Raw genomic sequence first — 20,688 nt, 5'->3', positions numbered from 1 at the left:
AAAGCTCCCTTCAGAGCAGGCAACACAGAGGCTATGTGCTAACTCTGGTGAAGCTGGCATTGCTGAAAATGTTTTTGGAATCCTCCTTCAGAATCTGACTCAGATCCTGCTCTATCCCCTGCCTATAGATGAAGGCATGTGTACACACACACACACACACACTCACACACACTGCTCTCTTAACCATTTATAGCTTCACTTGGCTTTGAATCCAAAACAATTACATCATCTAGCTTGAAGACCAAACTGCCTCACCTGACAGGAGCCAAATAGCCTCTACAGTGGGTCACTAAGACCATTCTTCCTCCTGCACATTTGACCTCCACTGAAATGGAACTCCAATTCTTAGTCGTTTACCTAGCTACCCAGAGACCGTACTTCTCCCCTGCACTGTGCAGTTCTGCTGAATGGGACATGAGCAGAACTGGTATGTGGCAGTTATTGGAAGCCTTCCTCAAAAGAAGTTGGAGCACACCGCCCTCTTCTGCTGGCTGGACTGTGGAGGTGGTGATGGGTACCATGGTGACGGGTGCCAAGTCAGCCCTTACACCAGGCAGACAGGGCCAAACCCAAGGTCTGGCAGAGCACAGAGGTGGAAGGAGCTTGTGTCCCTAAGGGCTGAGTGGTGTGGGGCCAAGAAACCAGGCCTTGACTGCCCACCTTTGGGTTTCTTACGAGAGAAAACAGAGTTCTATCCCATCAGAGCCAGTGTTACTTGGGGTCTGTTACAGACAAACCTAATTCTACCTTTTACAAAGAATATTTAAAAAATAAATCCTACTACCTCCATAAGCAAAGATTTCTTATACTGAGAATACTCAATAGATTATGCTATTAAGAAAAAAAAGGAAGAAATGAAGTGTTTTCCATTGTCTTTGGGGGCTTTGCTAAAATAGGCATGCCAAGGTCTCTAGCATTGTTTGAGGAAACAGTCTTCCAAGATAACCTCTTAGAAGAGGTCAGCATTCGCTTGGATCAGTGGTTTTCAACCTTCCTAATGTCAGGACCCTTTAATACTCATGTGTGTCCCCCAACCATAAAATTATTTTCGTTGCTACTTCGTAACTGTAATTTTGCTACAGTCCTGAATCATAACGTAATTTTGCTACTGTCCTGAATCTGATATGCAGGAGACCCCCAAAGGGTTGCGACCCACAGGTTGAGAACCGCTAGCTTGGATCCTTAAGTTTAGAGATTTTCTAAATCTATCCCATTACTTTATTATCAAATAAATAGGAAAGACAACTTCTACACAAGATAAGGATTTAAGCTGTATTGTGTGATACCATACAGAGGAATCTCCACCCACCTGTAAGAATTTGCACACACAACAGAAGGCAGCAGAGGAAAATGCCTGTTCATGATGAAATGAGAAAAGCTAAGCATAAAACAAAAGCATGTCTTGAGACTTACGTGGTTCTCTTTGTAGTAGTAAGAAAGGGCAGGAAATCGCCGTCTGCTCCGGAACTTGGAACTCCCCACTATGATATGAGCAGTGGCCGATTTGGGAACATACAGTTCAGTGGGATAAGAGTCACAGACCTGTCACCAAAAAATACAGAGGAAATTTTTAGGTAATCTAGTAACACTTTGTGAATCGCCACCAGAAATTCCATTATCCATACTTATAGGTTGCACTTTTAAGGTTTGACAGGAGGTCATTTCAAGGCAAGCAAAAGACACATCAGCATCCTGTTCTTGGGCACTGTCCTCTCTCTCCAAGGGATCTTTGTGGGAAGCAAAACAGTGACAACTTAGCATTGCTTTCATCAAAAAGAGACGAATTGTAATTCTGCATCCTAGCAGCTGAGAAAACTTTAGCTGCCTGTCTTTGAAAGACAGCCTGACCCTGGGGACAATTTTCCTGAAATATCAGCACAGTAGTTCAGTTGTCAGGGTGTGCATTCCTACCTCTGAGCCATGAGGCAAACTGATGCCCTCCCCAGATACTCTTGCCTTCTACCTGCCCAAAACTCTTCCATTCTTCAGGGGCCAACCCGGGTTCACCTCCTTCAGGAAGCCTCCTCCCTGACCTACCACAGCTCACACAGACTTCTAGATCAGATTTCCTAATGTGGCACATGTCACCACATAATATAGCACCTTTATTTTTGTTTCTTATGTGTTGATTTTATAAGGGGTAAGAAAGGATTTACTTGGCTTGGTACCTGTAGCTCATTGGCTAGGGCGCCAGCCACATACACCAGAGCTGGCTGGTTCGAATCCAGCCCAGCCCACCAAACAACAATGACAACTACAACCAAAAAATAGCCAGGTGCTGTGGTGGGCGCCTGTAGTCCCAGCAACTTGGGAGGCTAAGGCAAGAGAATTGCTTAAGCCCAGCACTTGGAGGTTGTTGTGAGTTGTGACACAACAGCACTCTACTCAGGGTGATACCTTGAGACGAGAGAGAGAGAGAAAGAGAAAGAAAGAAAGACAGAAGGAGAGAAAGAAAGAAGCCTTTAACTCCTTTTGTGCATCCCTGGGAGTGATCCACAGTGGGAATCACTTGGAAGAATCTTCCATCTAGAATCAACAATCAACAGTTTGGAACATGACTGTGATTTAACAACTCGATGAGAAACCAAATTGCAATGAGCACTTTGGTTTTCTAATCTCTAAAACTGATTCTTCAGCAATACTATCTCATGGGGTTGACGGATCAAATCCAATGACATCTATGACAATGTGCTTTATAAACCATTAGATCCGAAAGCAGCTTTAGTGGCAGTGATAGCTGCAGTAGCTGGTGCTGTTGTGTTTTGCTCAACACACATTTTGCCTCTGTGTCCATCAATCAGTCCTTTTGCAAATGAAGACTGTTCAGATAGCAGCTTCCTCAAGTGACTGTTTATTTCCCAGAAGGGAAGCACCTTCCTAGGCATATCAAGAGAATCCTCCAGAAGATGGAACAATAGGGGAAATACTCTGTCCTCTGCACCCAGCGTCCCCACTCTGGAAGAGGCTGAAGGGACTGAAAACCCGGCACAACTGAGGTCTAATCCTCTGATCGGATTTTCTGTGGTGATGCCCTCCCCTCCTGCCTCCACCGTCTCTCACAGACCAGTGACCAACACAAAGCAGGAGACAAAAGGGCCACAAAAGCCATGTTACAAGCCCAAAGCGTAAGTTCAGAATCCTCCCAAGGTCATGTTAGGAGAGAAGATTGCCAAAGACTTTAACGTGGGCTCTGGCACTGACCCTCCAGAGGAAAACCCCATGCCAAGAACAGACGACCCAACCAACTTGGACCCAGAAAGCTTTTACTGGAATGAACGACTGACACAAGACACCGCACTTCCTGCCCCAGGCCAACCTGGGGTCTGAACCTCCCTGCAGTCAGCCAGCTGGAACATTCCCACATGGACCACACCTGCTTGTCTGGAGTTTAAGAGACATGCAGTCATTGACCCAGCCTGACAACATTTTCCTAAAATAACAGTTTTGAAAAGGAAATAAGTAGGCTGTCACTAAGTTGGGGATTACCTACATTCTTCCCTATACCACCACTAAGGAATTACAAAGTTTTGTGATTAAATGAAAGAAGAGTAACAGGCAAGATTTCTCAGATATCTTATTTCACACAGCCCTGAACAGCAAGAGGTGAGCTGGGAACTCTGGAGCCCCTGTCAGGCCCTCTCATGGTCTGACCTGACCCAGTTTGGCTCAGGTTACAGCCCTATGGGGCCAAAGAGAGAAAACAGCCTCCCAGAGCCCACCCTCTTTGACATGCTTGGCCCCAACTCAGAGGTATTATGGTTATCTATCCACACACAGTCATCTCTATTCACACAAGGAGCCAGAAAGACAGCCTCCTGCCTTCTAGGACAACGAGAGCTCTCATTCTCCAGAGCAGAAACAGGCAGGGGCGTCCAGTCTTTTTCTGTTCTTCTGCTGCTGCACAAGGGAAGAGTAACAGATGTCTTGGGCCACACATTAAATACACAAGCACTAATGAAAGCTGATTAGCAAAAAAAAAAAAAAAAAAAAAAAAGGTCTGTGCATACTTTTTGTGATATCTAACACCATAGATTAAAAAAACAAAAACAGTTCTCACAAAATCAGCATGTGGCCCACAGGCAGCAGGTTGGACACCCCTATATGGCTTGGCATGTGCCAGGGCCAAGAACTCAGAAACCTAACCACAGTCAACAGTGGCCAGGTTTATACCACCTGTAATGACCTCTATAAGAGAAGGTCAATCTAAGGATTCCTGCCTTCCTAGACCACTGGGTCAAGGGGAAAAAAACTCTGTGGGTCAGAGCTTGAGGACAGGGCTTTCTGAGACATACCTGCATAAGGAGCTCTAAGAAGCTTAAACACCGGGGAGGGGGGGGATCAGACTCTCAGTGATAGTTAACTCGGGTTTCAAGATACAACTCCTGGCCCAGCTAGAGGCATGTAAATTCCTCCTGCTTTCATCAGAGTAGACAGTACACTCAATGGAAATTAAAATAACAATCCTACATTGAAAACCACAAAACATGGCTGAAAGAAATTAAAGATGATATAAATAAATGGAAAGACATCCCATGTTCAAAGGTCGGAAGACTTCACATCGTTAAGATGTCCACACCACCCAAAGCAGCCTACAGATTCAAGGTCTTCCCTATCAAAATCCCAACGGCATTTTCTGCAGAAAGAGAAAAACTCATCCTAAGGATCTTATGGATTCTTAAGGGAACCAACATAGCCAAAACAATTGTGAATACAAACAAGGTTAGAGGACTTACATTCCATAATTTCAAAATACATTACAAAGCCATCTATATTTTGTAGTAGTCAGACAGCATGGTGCTGGCATAAAGACAGATAAACAGACCAATAGGAGACAGAACCCAGAAATAAATCATAATGTATACAGACAAATGACCCAGTGCCCAAGACCACTCACTGGGGAAAGGGACAGTCTCTTTAATATGTGGTGCTGGAAAAACTGGACATCGCATACAAAAAAAAGGAAAGAAAAGATAAGCCCTTATCTTATACCACATGCAAAAATTAACTAAAAATGGATTAAAGACCTAAATGTGAAACCCAAAACTATAAAACTCCTAGAAAAGAACATACAGGGAAACTGTTATGACACTGGTGTTGGTTCCTGCACACAACACCAAAAAAACACAAGCAACAAAAGGAAAAATAGACAAACAGGACTGTATCAAATGTAATAACTCTTATGCTTCAAAAGACAATCAAAAGAGTAAAAGGCAGCCTGAAGAATGAGAGAAATTATTTGTACATCATACCTCTCTTAAGGGGTTATTATCCACAATATATCAAAAAAACCCTCTTCCTACTCAATAACAATAACAAAATCAAATAGTTCCATTAAAAATGGGCCAAAGTGGGAGTTTGATGGGGGAAGATTGCTTGAGGCTAGGAGTTTGAGACCAGTGAGCAACACAGCAAGACCTTGTCTCTAAAAGAATAATAAAAATGGGCAAAAGACCTGCATATAAATTGCTCCAAGAAAATATACAAATAGTTGACATGAACATGAAAGGGTACTCAAGCTCACTGATAATCAGGGAAATCAAAATCAAAATCATAATGATTACCTCCCAATTGTTAAGATGGCCACTATTTTTTAAAAAAGAAAAAACTGGGTAGTCCCAGCTATTCAAGAGATTGAGGCAGAAGGATTGCTTGAGCTTAGAAGTTAGAATCTAGCCTGGGTAACACAGCAAGATCCTATCTCTTAAAAAAAAAATTAAAAAATATAGAGAAAAAGAAAACAAAAAATAACAAGTGTTGAGAAGGATGCAGAGGATCCGAAATCCCTGCTGGTAGGATTATAAAATAGAGCAACCACCATGAAAAACAATATGGAGAGTTTTTTAAATTTTAAAATAGAATTACCATATGATCCAGCAACCCCACTTTTAACATATATACCCCAAAGACTGGAAAGCAAAGTCTGAAAGAGGTAAGTGTACAACCATGTTCACAAAGCCTTGTCCACAATAGCCAAGTGGTGGAAGTGACTGATGAACAGATAAACAAAATGTGGTATGTCCATACAATGAACTATTACTTAGCCTTAAAAAGGAAGAAAATCTAACACATGCTACAACACGGGTGAACCTTGAGTTGTACAGTAACATAAGCCAGTCACAAAGAGACAATACTGTATGATTCCACTTACATGAGGTATCTAAAGTTGTCAGATTCATAGAAATAAGAAGCAGGATGGTAATTGCCAGGAACTGGGGAGGAGGGAGGGAGGACTAGAGAGTTACTGTTTAATGGGTACAGATTTTTAAGCTTGGAAGATGAAAAGAGTTGTAGAGATCTGTTTCACAACAATGTAAATATAATTAACACTACTGAACTATACACTTAAAAATAACTAAGATGGTAAATTTTATGTTATGTAATTTTTATGATGATAAAAGAACTATCTTAGAAATGACTGTGGCATTTTTGCAACAAGCTCACAGAGTTATCAAAATTCTGACAAAAAAAATGCACAGCATGATGCAATTTATGTCACTAAAACTTAATGTGTCTCTCAAGACTTTGTCTGGTTGGAAAATTTAGAGAGAATATGAGAAGTTCAGAAGAATGAAAAATGATTTTCTCCTAAATTTTCTTCACTGACTCTGCCTTAATAAAAGTGGATTAGGCTCGGCGCCTATAGCTCAACCAGCTAAGGCGCCAGCCACGTACACCTAAGGTGGCGGGTTCGAATCCCCAGCCTGGACCCGCCAAACAACAATGACGGCTGCAACCAAAAAATAGCCGGGCGTTGTGGCGGGCGCCTGTGGTCCCAGCTACTTGGGAGGCGGAGGCAAGAGACTCGCTTGAGCCCAGGAGTTGGAGGTTGCTGTGAGCTGTAATGCCACAGCCCTCTACCCAGGGGGACAGCTTGAGGCTCTGTCTCAAAAAAAAAAAATAAAATAAAATAAAAATAAAAGTGGATTAGTAAATTAATCACCTTAGCATTTTTTTATGAACAAAGAAACCAATTTTGGGCCAGACTCGTTGGCTCATATTTGTAACCCTAGCACTACAAGGCTGGAGGATTGCTCGAGCCCAGGCATTCAAAACCAGCCTGGGATACATAGAAAGATCCTGTCTCTATAAACAGTAGAAAATTTAGTGGGAGATGATGGTACACTTCTGTAGTCCTAGCTATTCACAAGTCTGAGGCAGCAGGATTGCTTGAGCTCAAGAATTTAAGGTTGTAGAGGTTGCAGTGAGCTATACTGACACCCCTACACTCTAGTCCAGGCAATAGAGTGTAACCCTGTTTCAAAATAAAAAATAGAAGAAACAATTTTCTTTGCCCTCCACTAAATAAATTAGTCTGTCTAGAGTACCCAAATGTGTTACGGTGGTCCTGCCAAGAGGAATCTTTTCAGTAATTCTTTTACTTATTCAACTTTTTCTGAATACTGATATTACTATATGCCAGGAATTTCATGAGACTCAAGGGCAAAAATGAATAAGGGAGTTTTTGGCTCTATAGAGTCCACATCCCCAGGACAAGTGATCTTTGTTGACCTGGTTATCACCTTCCAGTAAATGTATTTACCATTGCAGGGTACCATCCATGCAAGAGGCCATCTGCGGGATCTTACTCAGATCTCTGTACTTACTGAGGACCTATCACTCAGCTGAGCACTTGGAGGTAAGCACTGGTTCTTAGTGACTGAAATACCTATGTAGACAACTTTACCCTTAAACATCTAGGACCTAAAATTTATTACAAGGAATTTATGATGACCAGGGAGAAGAAGAAGGAGATGAACAGCACAAAATGATTCCTATGTAAACAAAATCAAGTAATACATAATACCTAAAATACAGCTGTAGAGAACGGAAATAAAATCACTGGTTTAGACATCTCTAATTTTATTCCAAGAGAGTTAGATTAAAATTTTTAACATAATAATGAATGCTAATTGTTTTATTTAAATCAGGAATAATTTCAGGAATTAGACATAGAAGGAAATCTTAGCTGAACTGCAGGTTGGACATCCCTGTGCCCAGTCACATGGATTTTATGAGGACTTTTCTTGCTTATCTGTGGTATTGGATGTCATGAAAAGTTTTTTGTTCTGTTTTGTGCTAATCAATTTTTGTTAGTGTTTGTGTATTTAATGCACAGCCCAAGACAACTCTTATTCTTCTAACATGTATCAATCAAAAAGGAAAAAAAAAAGGAAAAGGTTGGGTATCCCTTAAAGAGTTAGACTACCATAGCAAATGTCTCTAACTTATTACCATCTATGTCTAATGATGGTAATAATAATTAGGCTGCCCATACTACAGCAGACTGGGTCTGGAATCAGAGTTTTCATACTCAATGTCTGGTTTCATCTCCAGCAGGGGCAATAGTTTTTCTCTGTCATATGACACCACTTGCCCCACCTCAAAGGATCTGTGAGAAGAAATAAGATAACTTGTAGGGTGGCGCCTGCAGCTCAGGGACTAGGGCGCCAGCCCCATATGCTGAGGGTGGCGTGTTCAAGCCCTGGCCCTGGCCAACTGCAACAACAATAAAATAAAATAAAATAAGTTTAAAAAAAAAAGATAACTTATAAAAGAAGGGAAGAAAAAGTAAATATTTTCTCAACAATGAGGTTAGAATCAAAAGGAATGGTGGAGGGAGGGTAATTGGTTGAACCACACCTATGGTGCATCTTACAAGGGTACATGTGAAATTTACTAGGGGTAGAATATAAATGTCTTAACACAATAACTAAGAAAATGCCATGAAGGCTATGTTGACCAGTTTGATGAAAATATTTCAAATTGTATATAAAACTAGCACATTGTACCCCATGATTGCATTAATGTACACAGCTACGACTTAATTTAAAAAAAAAAAAAGGAATGTATTAGGATAGAACTCTCTTGATTGACTACAGAAATGTTCTGAAAGAATATGTTTTTTATTCTATTCCTAAATTGCTGACAAATATGAGTACAGCATCTCCCCATTTCAGGAATAGAAAAGGTAAAAACCTAGGGGATTTACAAAATTAGAAAATCCCCTGAGTTTTTACCTTTCCCATTTCAGCACAGCTTGTTGACTGCTGGTTTTGTTTTGCTGTGTGTTACTTTTGGAAAGAAATGCTGAGTAACTCATGTTTTGCCGTCTGTCCGATGTTGGATCTTAGTAACTATATATGAGTCATCATGGTGGTGCTAATTCTAGACGGAAATCTCATCAAAAATGGGAAGAACCTGTATTTCCAAAAAAACATTATTCTACAAGATGTGGCGCAGCCTCATTTTCTTCCTTGCCCAAAGATGTGTCATATTTTTTAAAGAATCCTATTTATTTTTTACTCAACTTGGATTTTCCTTCCTTTCATTCTAAGGTGAAAAATTCACCACACAAGTTGGCTTTTCTTTCTTTTTTTTTTTTTTTTATTTTGAGACAGAGCCTCAAGCTGTCCCCCTGGGTAGAGTGCCGTGGCATCACAGCTCACAGCAACCTCTTGGGCTCAAGCGAGTCTCCTGCCTCCGCCTCCCAAGTAGCTGGGACCACAGGCGCCTGCCACAACGCCCGGCTATTTTTTGGTTGCAGCCGTCATTGTTGTTTTGGCGGGTCTGGGCTGGGGATTCGAACCCGCCACCTTAGGTGTACGTGGCTGGTGCCTTAGCTGGTTGAGCTATAGGCGCTGAGCCACAAGTTGGCTTTTCTATCAGAACAAACCACTCTGATTATGTTAGCCACACACCTTATGATGATTAAGGCCAAGGTGGTTAAATTTAAGTGTAACTGCAAAGAAGATTCAGTATCATGAGCGTGCCCACACTAGCCCAGATAATGTAGAAGTTCAAGATCTTTGGAAGAATGATATGGGAGGACCTGACCTATAGGATATCAAAATGTTTAAAGCTAGAATACTCATAATTAGTAAAAATGTAATTATGGAATTTATACAGTGTCAAATTTATATAGGGACAAAGAGATACATTTTTAAATAATATGCCAAAGCACAACAAAAACCTCAAAACTTCTGAGGATCAAAAGATAATTCAAAACCTCTGAGGATCAAAAGACACCCTAGGAATAGCATATCCTGAGATGAGATATTTGCAACAGCTAGAATAACAAAACATTATTATCTAGAATATATTCATTTTTTATTTTCCTAAGAGATATTCTCCTATGTTGCCCAGCCTCCCACGTAGCTGGCATTACAGGTGCAAACCACCTCACCTGACCTTATCTAGAACATATGAAGAACTTATAAAAATTAATAAGAAAAAAATATTCTTGTAGCAAAAAGAGCAAAAATCTTAACAGGTGATTTACAAAAGCGTCAATGTGAATGGCCAATAAACACAAGCTCAACCTCACGCATGAGGACAATGTGAAAACCACCCTGAGATACAATTGATACCTATCAGATTGGCATTGTTTGCAAAGGTAACAATGATTTTTGATTAGCTAATGAATACACATGGTTATAAAAATGAAATAATAGAAAAAAGTGCCTAGGGGAAATCTCACCTGATATTCTATCAGGAATATCATCCTGATATTCTATCCATCCCAGCCTCACCAACTAATTTATCACTTTTCAGAAATTACACATACATACAAATGTGTATTATTTATTCCTCTCTTGTTTATTCAGATAAAAGGTATCATAGTATATTCACTGTATTACTTCTTGCTTTTTTGAACCTAAAGATATATTTTAGCAATCCTTTTTATCAGTACATATAAATCTTTCACATTTCTTTCAATGGTTACATAATAATTTAGTTATGTGGCTGGAGCAAAAATTATTTAACTGGTCTATTAAAGAAATTTGGGTTTCTCCCAGTATTTGCTATAACAAACAATGATTCAAAAAAAATAATTTTTTATATTCAAAAATAATCAAAAAATGATTCAAAAATAAAAATAAGTGTGTATGTGTGTGTGTGTGTGTGTGCTATTAATTCTGTAGAATAAATTCTCAGAAGTGAGGCTGCTGGGTTAACAAGCATGTATCCTAGCAAATACGTCAATACTAACAGATAATGAATCTGTGGAATAATGAGAACTCTTGTATCTTGAAAGCAGGTCTCTATGTCCATGCGAATACTTTAGAAAAGAAAATGACAACATCTAGTAAAGCTCAAATCTATATATTTCCTAGCCCTAAAATTCTATTCCTAGGTAGAAACTCACAACATACAAGACAGATACAACCATTTAACAGCCATTTAACAGATTTGTGACAGTAATACATAAAAAAGAAAGAAAGAAAGAAAGAAAAAGAAGGGTGGGTGTGGGGACTCATGCCTGTAATCCTAGCTCTCTGGGACACCAAAGTGGGAGGATCACTTGATCTCAAGAGTTTGAGACCAGCCTGAGTAAGTGCAAGTCCCCATCTCTACTAAGAAAATAGAAAAATTATCTGGGTGTGGTTGCTTCTAGCCCTAACTACTCAGGAAGCTGAGCCACAAGAATGGCTGAGCCAGCCCAGGAGTTGGAGGGTGCTGCTAGCTGTGATTATGCCACTGTACTCCAACCTGGGCAACAGAGTAAAACTCTATCTCGAAAACCAAAACCTCCACAAAATAACATCTCATACCACTACAGTAAGTCTTCACTTAACAGCATCCACAAGTTCTTAGAAATTGTGACTCTAAGCTAAAGACCATACAATAAAATCATTTTTTTCTTACCAACATTATCACAAAACAATATGTCCTAATAAAGAACTCTGCCATAATAAAGAACTCTTTCTGTCACTGATTTCTATTCCCTTGTATTGAATTCAGTACATATGGCCCATAAGATTAGAGGGTATCTACAAGGGAAGAAAAATCAGTGACAGAAAAACAAAGGGATGCAAACTTCTGAAATAATTATAAGCAAATTCAAGGAAAAACTATCCAGCAATAGATTCAAAAAGAGAAAAAAGTACGATTCGCAGAACACACAAAACGTACTTCTAGAACAGTATCATAGATATTATTTTACCACCAAAAGAGATTTTTAGATTTGAGTAAAAAACAAAATCTGGTCATACTCTACATGAAAACGATAAAACATTCAGAGAGGAAGGTTGAAAGTAAAGGACGAAATAGAGCAGCATCAAGCAAATACTGACAAAGAGAAAGAAATGGTACAGACACAAACATCCAAAATAAAATTCAAAGTTAAAAAAATTCCCAAAAAAAAGGAATATTTGAAATTCATAAAAGGAACACACTGAGCAGATGTCCTACATCCTCTGTGCTAAGCAAACTAACTTTAAAATATATAATGCAAACGTTTTCAGAAATGTCAGAAGAGTCCACACCCTGACTGCACTGCTCTCATCTGATCTTGGAAGCTCAGCAGGGTTGGACCTGATTAGCACTTGGACCGGAGAACTGTAGGGAGAAAACGTCTAATCAGCAATCACAATGGGAACTGTCACACACACCTCTGTCAGACACCAGTGGAGCAAAAGGACCAAAATAATAAGAAATTCAATTTAGACAGATGTGAAATTTTATACCCAAGTAATAGAGAATATACATTTTCTCCAGATTTAAAATATTTATAAAAATTAATCAAATACTGTGGGGTTAATGAAGACATAAATCTTAAAAAAAAAAACAAACCCAAAACCTATCCAAATTCTTTTTTTTTTTTTTTTTGCAGTTTTTGGCTAGAGCTGGGTTTGAACCCACCACCTCTGGTATATGGGGCCAAAACCCTTCTCCTCTGAGCCACAAGTGCTACCCAACTCCCCAAATTCTAATACTATGGGCCATATGTACGGATTTCAATACAAGGGCATAGAAATTAGCAACTAAATACTCATCAAAAACTAAAACATCAACATCCTACCTGCTTGATATTTTAAAAGCAATTTAGGCCTTTTATATCCTTTGATGTATTCCTGAAATTGGTTCCTAGGAAATAATTATGAAATGGGAGAAAACATATTGTATCTGGAATTATTCATATAGCAAAAACCTCCTGAGTAATTGAGATACCAAATAATAGGGAAGCATTTAAGTACATTCTGGTACATTCATCTGATGAACTAGTAAATGTTAATTTCACTGATTGACAGGAATACCAGGTAGCAATGTAAAAAATCTTTGTAATAATTCCCAGAAAATAATCACAATTCAAAATACGTGACTAGAAGTAGTCACTTACTATGTGATAGAAACAAATGGTCACTCCATACATGAAAAGCTACAACTCAAGAAATCAAGACATGTAGATGAAAGGGAGAAATCACTTTTGTTCTACTATCAAGTTGTCAAGAGATTTTTTAAAATTTAAACTCTTTACTGGTAAGAATGTGAGGAATCAAGCATTAACAATTGGTAATATGAATTGGTGCAGCCTTTCCACAGTTCTTCTTCATAATATGTACAAAAATTTCTATAAACTCTTTGGCAAAGAAATTCCACTGTTAGGAATATATCTTTTTAAAATGCAGATAAGATTATAGCTACCAGGAAGTAGTGATAATGTAAATGTCTAAAAATTAGAAAGCAAATAGATATAATTTGCTATAGCTATACTACGATAATAGCATGCAATGTTTAAAAATGTATTATAAAATATAATTTTTTTTTTAACAAACAGAGTTTTGTTCGGTTGTCCAAGCTAGAATGCAGGGGCACAGCCTAGCTCACTGCAGTCTCAAATTCCTGGGATCCTCCCACCTTAGCCTCCACAATAGCTGGGACTACTGGTGCATACCACCATGCATAGCTAATTTTTAAATTTTTTTTATAGAGAAGGGATCTTGTTATGTGACCCAGGCTGGTCTTGAACTCCTGAACTCAAGCAATCCTTCCATCTTGGCCTCCCAAAGTGCTGGAATTACAGGCATGAGCCACCATGCCTACCCTTATAAAATATAATTATTGACAGGAAAATACCACAACTTATGTGGTAGAAAAGCAGAACACAAAAAATAGGTAATATGCTTCCATTTATGTAAGTCTGGATACTCAGACTTATAGGATTTCATACGTATATAAGAATTAATATGTATATTAAAGTCCTGGAACACTATCTGCCAAACATAGTAACAGTGCGTATCTCTGAATGATGGCATTTTAGATCATTTAATATCCTTTGCTCTACAATTTCCAATTTTCAAAAATGAATATGCATTAATCATATAAGAAAAAAGTTATCTAACTATGCAGATGTGGAAAAAATGGAAAAAGTTTCAAAAACAAAATTAAAGCAATGGCACGGGGGTATTTTTTTTTCTCTTTTGCAAACTCTCCAGAATGTTCTGACGTTACTTTTATTACTTAAACTATTTAAAAAATTAAGGTTGAAACCACTAGTGAGTTATAAGCTGATCATCAGGGAGAATATGGGATTAATTCTGCCCCTCTGGCTTTCTGTCCCCTCCACGTTCCTTCCTGTACGTGTAGACACATTTCTCTAGGGAAGCCTCTTGGTGACCTTGTGTACCAAGCAAGAGCTCAGTAAGCACACAAAGAATCTGGTGCCAAACTGCCATCAGCGTCTCTCTTACTTCCCCACTCGTCATTCAGTGGCTCTATAAAAAGACTTGATGGGAGACTGAGATCCTGGCCAGCCCTTCCACCAGCCGCCTGGCCACTGGGCCTCTCTGAGTTTCCGATTCCTCAACCATCATAGACCAGGTCTGGAGAGGATGGTCTCTAAGCATCCCTTGTTCAAACTTTCTACTTCTAGGTGTAGTTAGGAAACAACAGCTGGCCACAAACCAGGAGACCTGGAAATCCACACATGTGTATCTACAAAAAGCTCTGAAATGTAAAGGAGACAAAGTAAAAGTGAGGCTGAGTTATGTGAAACCAGGATTTCCTGTGGACCAAGCGCATGGACTCCGCTCGTGGCTTCCACTCACTCTGTAGTCTCTATTTACATCGCTGAGCTGCCAGTAACTATTAGGGAGGCCCATCCGCTGGTATTCTTCACCGAGATCAATCAGCATCCAGCCTTGTTCTCTTTCTTCTTTATCCAGCATGGGGTTGAAGGAAAAGCAGTATAACTCCTCGTATTTCACTGCAAGGAAAGGGACAATGAAGCTAAGTCAAGCCAAGTCAAGGCCAGAACCAAATCTCCCCCCACACACTGAGAGGCTATCCCAGCCCCTACACCCCTTGCCACAGTCCCTGGAGCACCCTGTCTCTGTGGACAGGGTCACCCGTCTCCTCCTGGCAATGACAAGAAGTCCCTGGGGTATCAGCATTCGACTTTGCAATAGCCTCTTTCCTTTTAGAAAGCAGAACCTTCTCCATTTTATGCTTTTTTTTTTTTAAGAACAAATGTATTTTCCAGACCACAGAAAATATGGAACATAAAAATTAACAGTGTATATATTCATTAGACATCAAGAATTCAAGTTTTTATATGCATATCAAGTTTGGATTTGGGATGGCGTCTCAGAGATAGAGACCCAGGCCAATTGCATATTTTGATCCACAGTTTAAAAAGAAGAAATGACAGTCAGAGAAGCTGTGGATTATATTAGGTGTCGGGGTTGAAAACATTCAAAACTACATAAATATTGTAATTGTGCTACTTATAAAATATTTATAGAATTCATAAAAATTATCCATTCATTCACAGCTGTATCATGAAAGGCTCTTTCAAACCTATCTTAGTATCTCTGTCTTTACACACCTCTTTATACTTCTCAAGCCAAACCTAATAGCCCCACTATTTCCCTCCCCCCAGTAAAGTCTAGGATTTGGTTTTCGTGCTCTGGTCTTACCATATGAGGGAAATGTGTGGGCCAATACAAAAGAAATACAAGGTAAACCACATTAAAAAAATAATGAGTCAGTTAATTGAATATTTTGTCTAACTCAAATGTACAAATTCATCATTCTGACATGGAAATGATAGAAAACACGTTAATGGGTATTTGATACATTCTGTTTTGCACTGTCTTTGAAATTTCATGTGTATTTCACCCCCAATGGCACATCTCAGTGCAGAGTAGCCCCATTTCAAGGGCTGAGCACATGGGGCCAGTGGCTTCCATGGTCGGCAGTGCATTTCTGATGATAACGAAAGATCCCTGATACTCCAGTCTTTGTTTCAGACAAGATTCTGGTCCATCTAAATGTGTTTATTCAGTTAGAAGGCACTGTCGCAGTCCTCACCTTACAGGGACAAATCAGAAACAAAGGGAGGTGGAAGAACATTCCCTCACTCAGCCCACTGAGCTAACACTGGGGGAGTCCAGATTCACACTGAAATGACGTAATTAGGTTAGGGAGTGAGGGCTCCTCCCTAATCTCACATCCACACGCCCCCTCCCTCATGGCAGCTCCTCTCATCTCCCTTTTCTATCCTTGGTCCAGTCCCCTAATCTTCCTATTTCTTTCCAGTAGTTTCTTTCTCCTCCTAGTTTTCGTAGGTCCTGCCATTGACTCCTTGGCTTACTGGCAGCATTCAGTGTGGTCCATTTAATGCTCCTCAACATGGATTCTGGAGCCCTGGGAAGGATCTCAGCACCAGCTAAAGGCTGCAGTGACACACAGGCCATCTAAGATCCAAACCCAGGTCTCCAACTTATTTTGATTGCTAGTGAGAGGAATCGTCTACAGAAAGAAGAAAGATAAGGGTATTTTAAGTATCAGATTTTGTTTTTCCACTTTTCTTGTGAATAAGAAGCTCAATGACTATGGTGCATCAGTAAAACAAATTATAGTCTATTTCAGTCTCTCTTGATGTCATATTTCTAAACTTCAAAACGTAAAATGCTATTTGAACAAAGCAGAAAACGCACCTATCCAGAACCATGCACATACAAACACAGAGCAGACACTCAGTGAAAACAGTTTCTCAGAATCTCAGCTAATTGGGCAGACAGAATATAAAATTGAGATCTGGTCTGGCTCCACACTGACACATCTTTTCCATCCCCAAGTAGCATTTTCATGACTCAAGCAGCTGCTACCATAATCTCAACCACAAATGCAATTTGTTGAAGATGCCAAAAGAATCTCTTGAGAAAGCTTCAACTCCCTCAATGAAACAGGAGATGAATGTAGGGTCATAATGGAGGTTAAGTTCCTTTTGTCAAATATTTACAAACAGGTAGAATAAGAAAAACATTCTATGACTCCAGATGGTTTGGGGGCTTTTTTGGGGCGGGACTGATGCCTGTTTCCATTGGGAATAAGCTATGGACGGGCACATAAAGCAAGAATAACTGATATTCAGATCACTCGAGCTGGGAGACACGAGAATGAGGTGATGCTGAAATCAGGGAATTTTTTATTTCAGATATTTTTAAGGAAAGGTGATCAACCAATCTTCAGACCCACTTTAAATTCTACATGAGGGCAGGGAAACCTCCATGTTTGCCAGCCCATGCTCAGTCTTAATAATATGGGCAAACCTCTTATCCAGAGGCCAGCAGCCTGGGGACCGCCTACTCTTGAGAAATCAGATATTACTATTACCACAGATGTAAATACTGAGTATTCCCCATATTATAATTTTCTGTTCCTCTCACCTTCAACTCCTGCAAAATATGTAGCAAATTTTTTAGCAATTAGGAGGGAGGTAAATTTTTTAAAACTCCTAGGGCGTATGAGATCTTTTTGTTGTTGTTGCTTATACACCTTTTCTATTTTATGTTGACAAATTATAATTGCATGTATTTATGGGGTACAAAGTGATGTTACAATTTTTGAATACAATGTGGGATGATGAATCAAGCTGAGTAACGTCATATCAAATATTTAACATTTTTTGGAATAAGAACATGTAAAATTTACTCTCAGCATTTTGAAATGTACAGTCTTCATTATATCTATATTCACCAAGCAGTGAATATAATATAATATAAGCAGTGAAGGCTTATTCTTCCTATCTAAAACTGAGGCTTTATAGTCTTTGACTACCTTCTCCCCATTACCCCCCACCTACCAGCCTCTGTAATCCCCCTGTATTCTCTGCGTCTATGTAAGTTCGATTGTTTTAGATTCTGCATGTATGTAAGAGCCTGTGGTATCTGTCTGTCTGCGTTTAGCTTATTTCACTTAGCATAATACTGTTCGATTCCATCCACGTGTTGCACATGACAGAATTTCTTCCTTTGTTAATGCTGAACAGCATTCCATTCTGCATCCATACCAGACTTTCTCCATCTATTCATCCACTGATAAGACACTTAGGTTAGGGCAGTGCCTGTGGCTCAGTGAGTAGGGCACCTGCCCCATATACTGAGGGTGACAGGTTCAAACCCAGCCCGGGCCAAAATTGCAACAAAAAAATAAAATAGCCAGGTGTTGTGGTGGACGCCTGTAGTCCCAGCTACTCCAGAGGCTGAGGCAAGAGAATCACCTAAACCCAAAGGACAGACGGTTGCTGTGAGTTGTGACACCACGGCACTCTACCAAGGACGACAAAAGTGAGACTCTGTCTCTAAAAAAAAAGACCCTTAGGTTGATTCCATAAGATGTCAATGGTGAACAGTGCTATAGTAAGCATGACCATGTAGATGTCACTTTGACAAATCTTTCCAGTAAATACCCAAAAGTGAGATTGCTGGATCATATTGATACCATACTGATACCTTCTTCAGTAGGTCCTTGGTCTTGGGGATTCCAAAAATGAATCCACAGACCACCGATCAGTGGTAAGGCAGGATTTATTTTATAAAAAAGAATACAGAGAAAGCACCAGAGCTTTTGGCAGAGGGAAAAAGTCAAATCAGAAAAAATCTCCCCCTGGATCTTTTGTCTATGGGTATATATAGCCTAACTAATGAATGGGCACAATCCCTTCCATTCCCAGGCCTAGGAAACTTACATGAAATTGACCAGACCTGGAAACCTGCTTTGGGTTGGGGGGTGGGGGTGGAGACGCTACAGCACTCCCTGTGCCAGCAACCTGAAGGTCCCTCCCGCAGCTGTTCAGCCCCTAGGGCCACTGGAGCACTCCCCCTTTGCCTACCCTCCAACCAGCTGGTTCCTCTACCAGCAGGTGCCACACCAACCCCCAGGGTGGAGATGGCACCTCCCCTCAGCTCTGCTGAGCTGGCTGGGGCATCACAGGCCCTGTATCAGTATAATTCTATTTTGGTTTTTTGGGGGGGCATTGTTTTTCTTTTTGTTTGTTTGGTTTTTTTAGTTTTTTGAGTAAGCTCCATGCTGCTTTCCACAATGGCTGTATCATTTTACTGATTTTTACTCCCACTGATTCTCTTTTCTACCTCCTTGCTAACAATTACCTTTTACCTTCTGAGAACAGCCATGCTAAGAGTTGTGAGGAGATACCTCCCCCTGGTTTTACTTTGCATCTCCCTAATGATTAATGATGGGGGCTGAGCCTTTTGTGTGTCTTCTTTTGAGAAATGTCTATTCAGGTCCCTGGCTCACACCTTCATCAGATTTTTCATTTTCTTACCATGCAGTTGTTTGACTTCCTTCTACATAGTGTATTTTGGATATTAATCCCTTATCAGATGTATGGCTTGAAACATTTTCTCCCAGTTTGTAGGCTGTCTCTCTGCTCCGTTGTTTGTTGTGCAGAGCTTTTTATTTTAGAGAAATCTTTAATTTTATAGAATCTGAACAAAGAGAAAATAGGTGCCTGCTCTAGAAAGGTCATATCCCTCAGCTGATTTTTCACCCACTCTTAAAACAGGCGTGTTACCTATTACTCTGGTTTTTCACATCACAGAGTCTGAGCCATCATATTCAACATAAAACATCTTCTGCAAAAAAAGATCCCAAACCAACAAACACATCTTTTGCTGTTAGTGACCAGCAGATTTCAACAGAAGGTTCGCTGAAGGCCTTGCCCCAGGGGGTCCCTTATAGGAGGGCACAAGGTGCTCCCCATATAAGAAGCAAACACTCAGCATGCCTTTGGACTGTGGGAGTAACCCGAATGTGAGCCTTTAATTTAAAAAAATTCAGAAGATACTCAGTGGAAACTTCTTAGTATTTACTTTATCATATACTACCTATTTAAATCATGTAACTAGCTAAGCAAAGATAGATTTGAATGTTTTCCTAACTAGTCAGAAAGCAAAGTGACAGTTTCTAAACTGTCCTGCTGTGTGAAATTAAGAATGAGTAACATTTTGGCTATATTTCTAGAAAAGTCAAATCACTGTTTCCGTCGAAAGCATGAGTTCAACCCAAGCATCGAGATGCATGTTTGACTTACTTGATTTTAGCACTGCTGTTCACTGGCCTTTCCTGAACCTGGGAAAACATGTGTCGCTACAGCCCAGTTGGGTCTCTATTGAAGCTGGGTATCTATTGCTGACTCCGGCAACTTCACTCTCAGATAATCCCACTTCCTACTTCCCTGAGAAGATGGAAACCATCAAATGGAAACACTCAACGTGAAACCACCAGGTCTATAACTGGATCTGTGTATGTATCTGTTTCTCCTTCCTTCCCATGTAAAGGAAAGGGTTTTAATTCTGCCAAAATAAAGGAGAGATGTGGTTACAACGAAGCATTAGAGAAGAAAGGAAAATAACCTGGTTTGTTTCCCAGATGTCACGCTAATGGTTATAAAAACAGAATATTTAGGAACAAAGGATGAGAGAATTGCCTCTCATTAGACTAACTGGGAGAAACAAGTAATTCATATAATATTAAAATCACAAGCACTTTAAAACTTGAAAGAAAGGCTCGACGCCTATAGCTCAACCGGCTAAGGCGCCAGCCATGTACACCTAAGGTGGCGGGTTCGAATCCCCAGCCCGGACCCGCCAAACAACAATG

At 39.9% G+C, this 20,688-nt stretch overlaps 1 protein-coding gene across 1 annotated transcript in view; it reads right to left on the bottom strand.

Annotated features, from left to right (window-relative positions):
• The window catches only part of MTMR7 (myotubularin related protein 7), a 91,712-nt gene that overhangs the window by 41,422 nt on the left and 29,602 nt on the right, over window positions 1-20,688 (bottom strand). Inside the window, exons 4-5 of the mRNA XM_003797648.3 lie at window positions 14,829-14,986; window positions 1,414-1,542 (exon numbers count right to left, since the gene is read on the bottom strand). Of these exons, the coding sequence (XP_003797696.1) occupies window positions 1,414-1,542; window positions 14,829-14,986 (287 nt within the window). The remainder of the gene's footprint in view (window positions 1-1,413; window positions 1,543-14,828; window positions 14,987-20,688) is intronic.

This window comes from Otolemur garnettii, unplaced genomic scaffold, assembly GCF_000181295.1.
Source record: "Otolemur garnettii isolate 467f Iridium unplaced genomic scaffold, OtoGar3 scaffold00121, whole genome shotgun sequence".
NCBI classification, from domain to species: Eukaryota; Metazoa; Chordata; class Mammalia; order Primates; family Galagidae; genus Otolemur; species Otolemur garnettii.
Note: the sequence above shows the minus strand (reverse complement) of the source record. Positions and strands in the feature narration are given on the sequence as shown.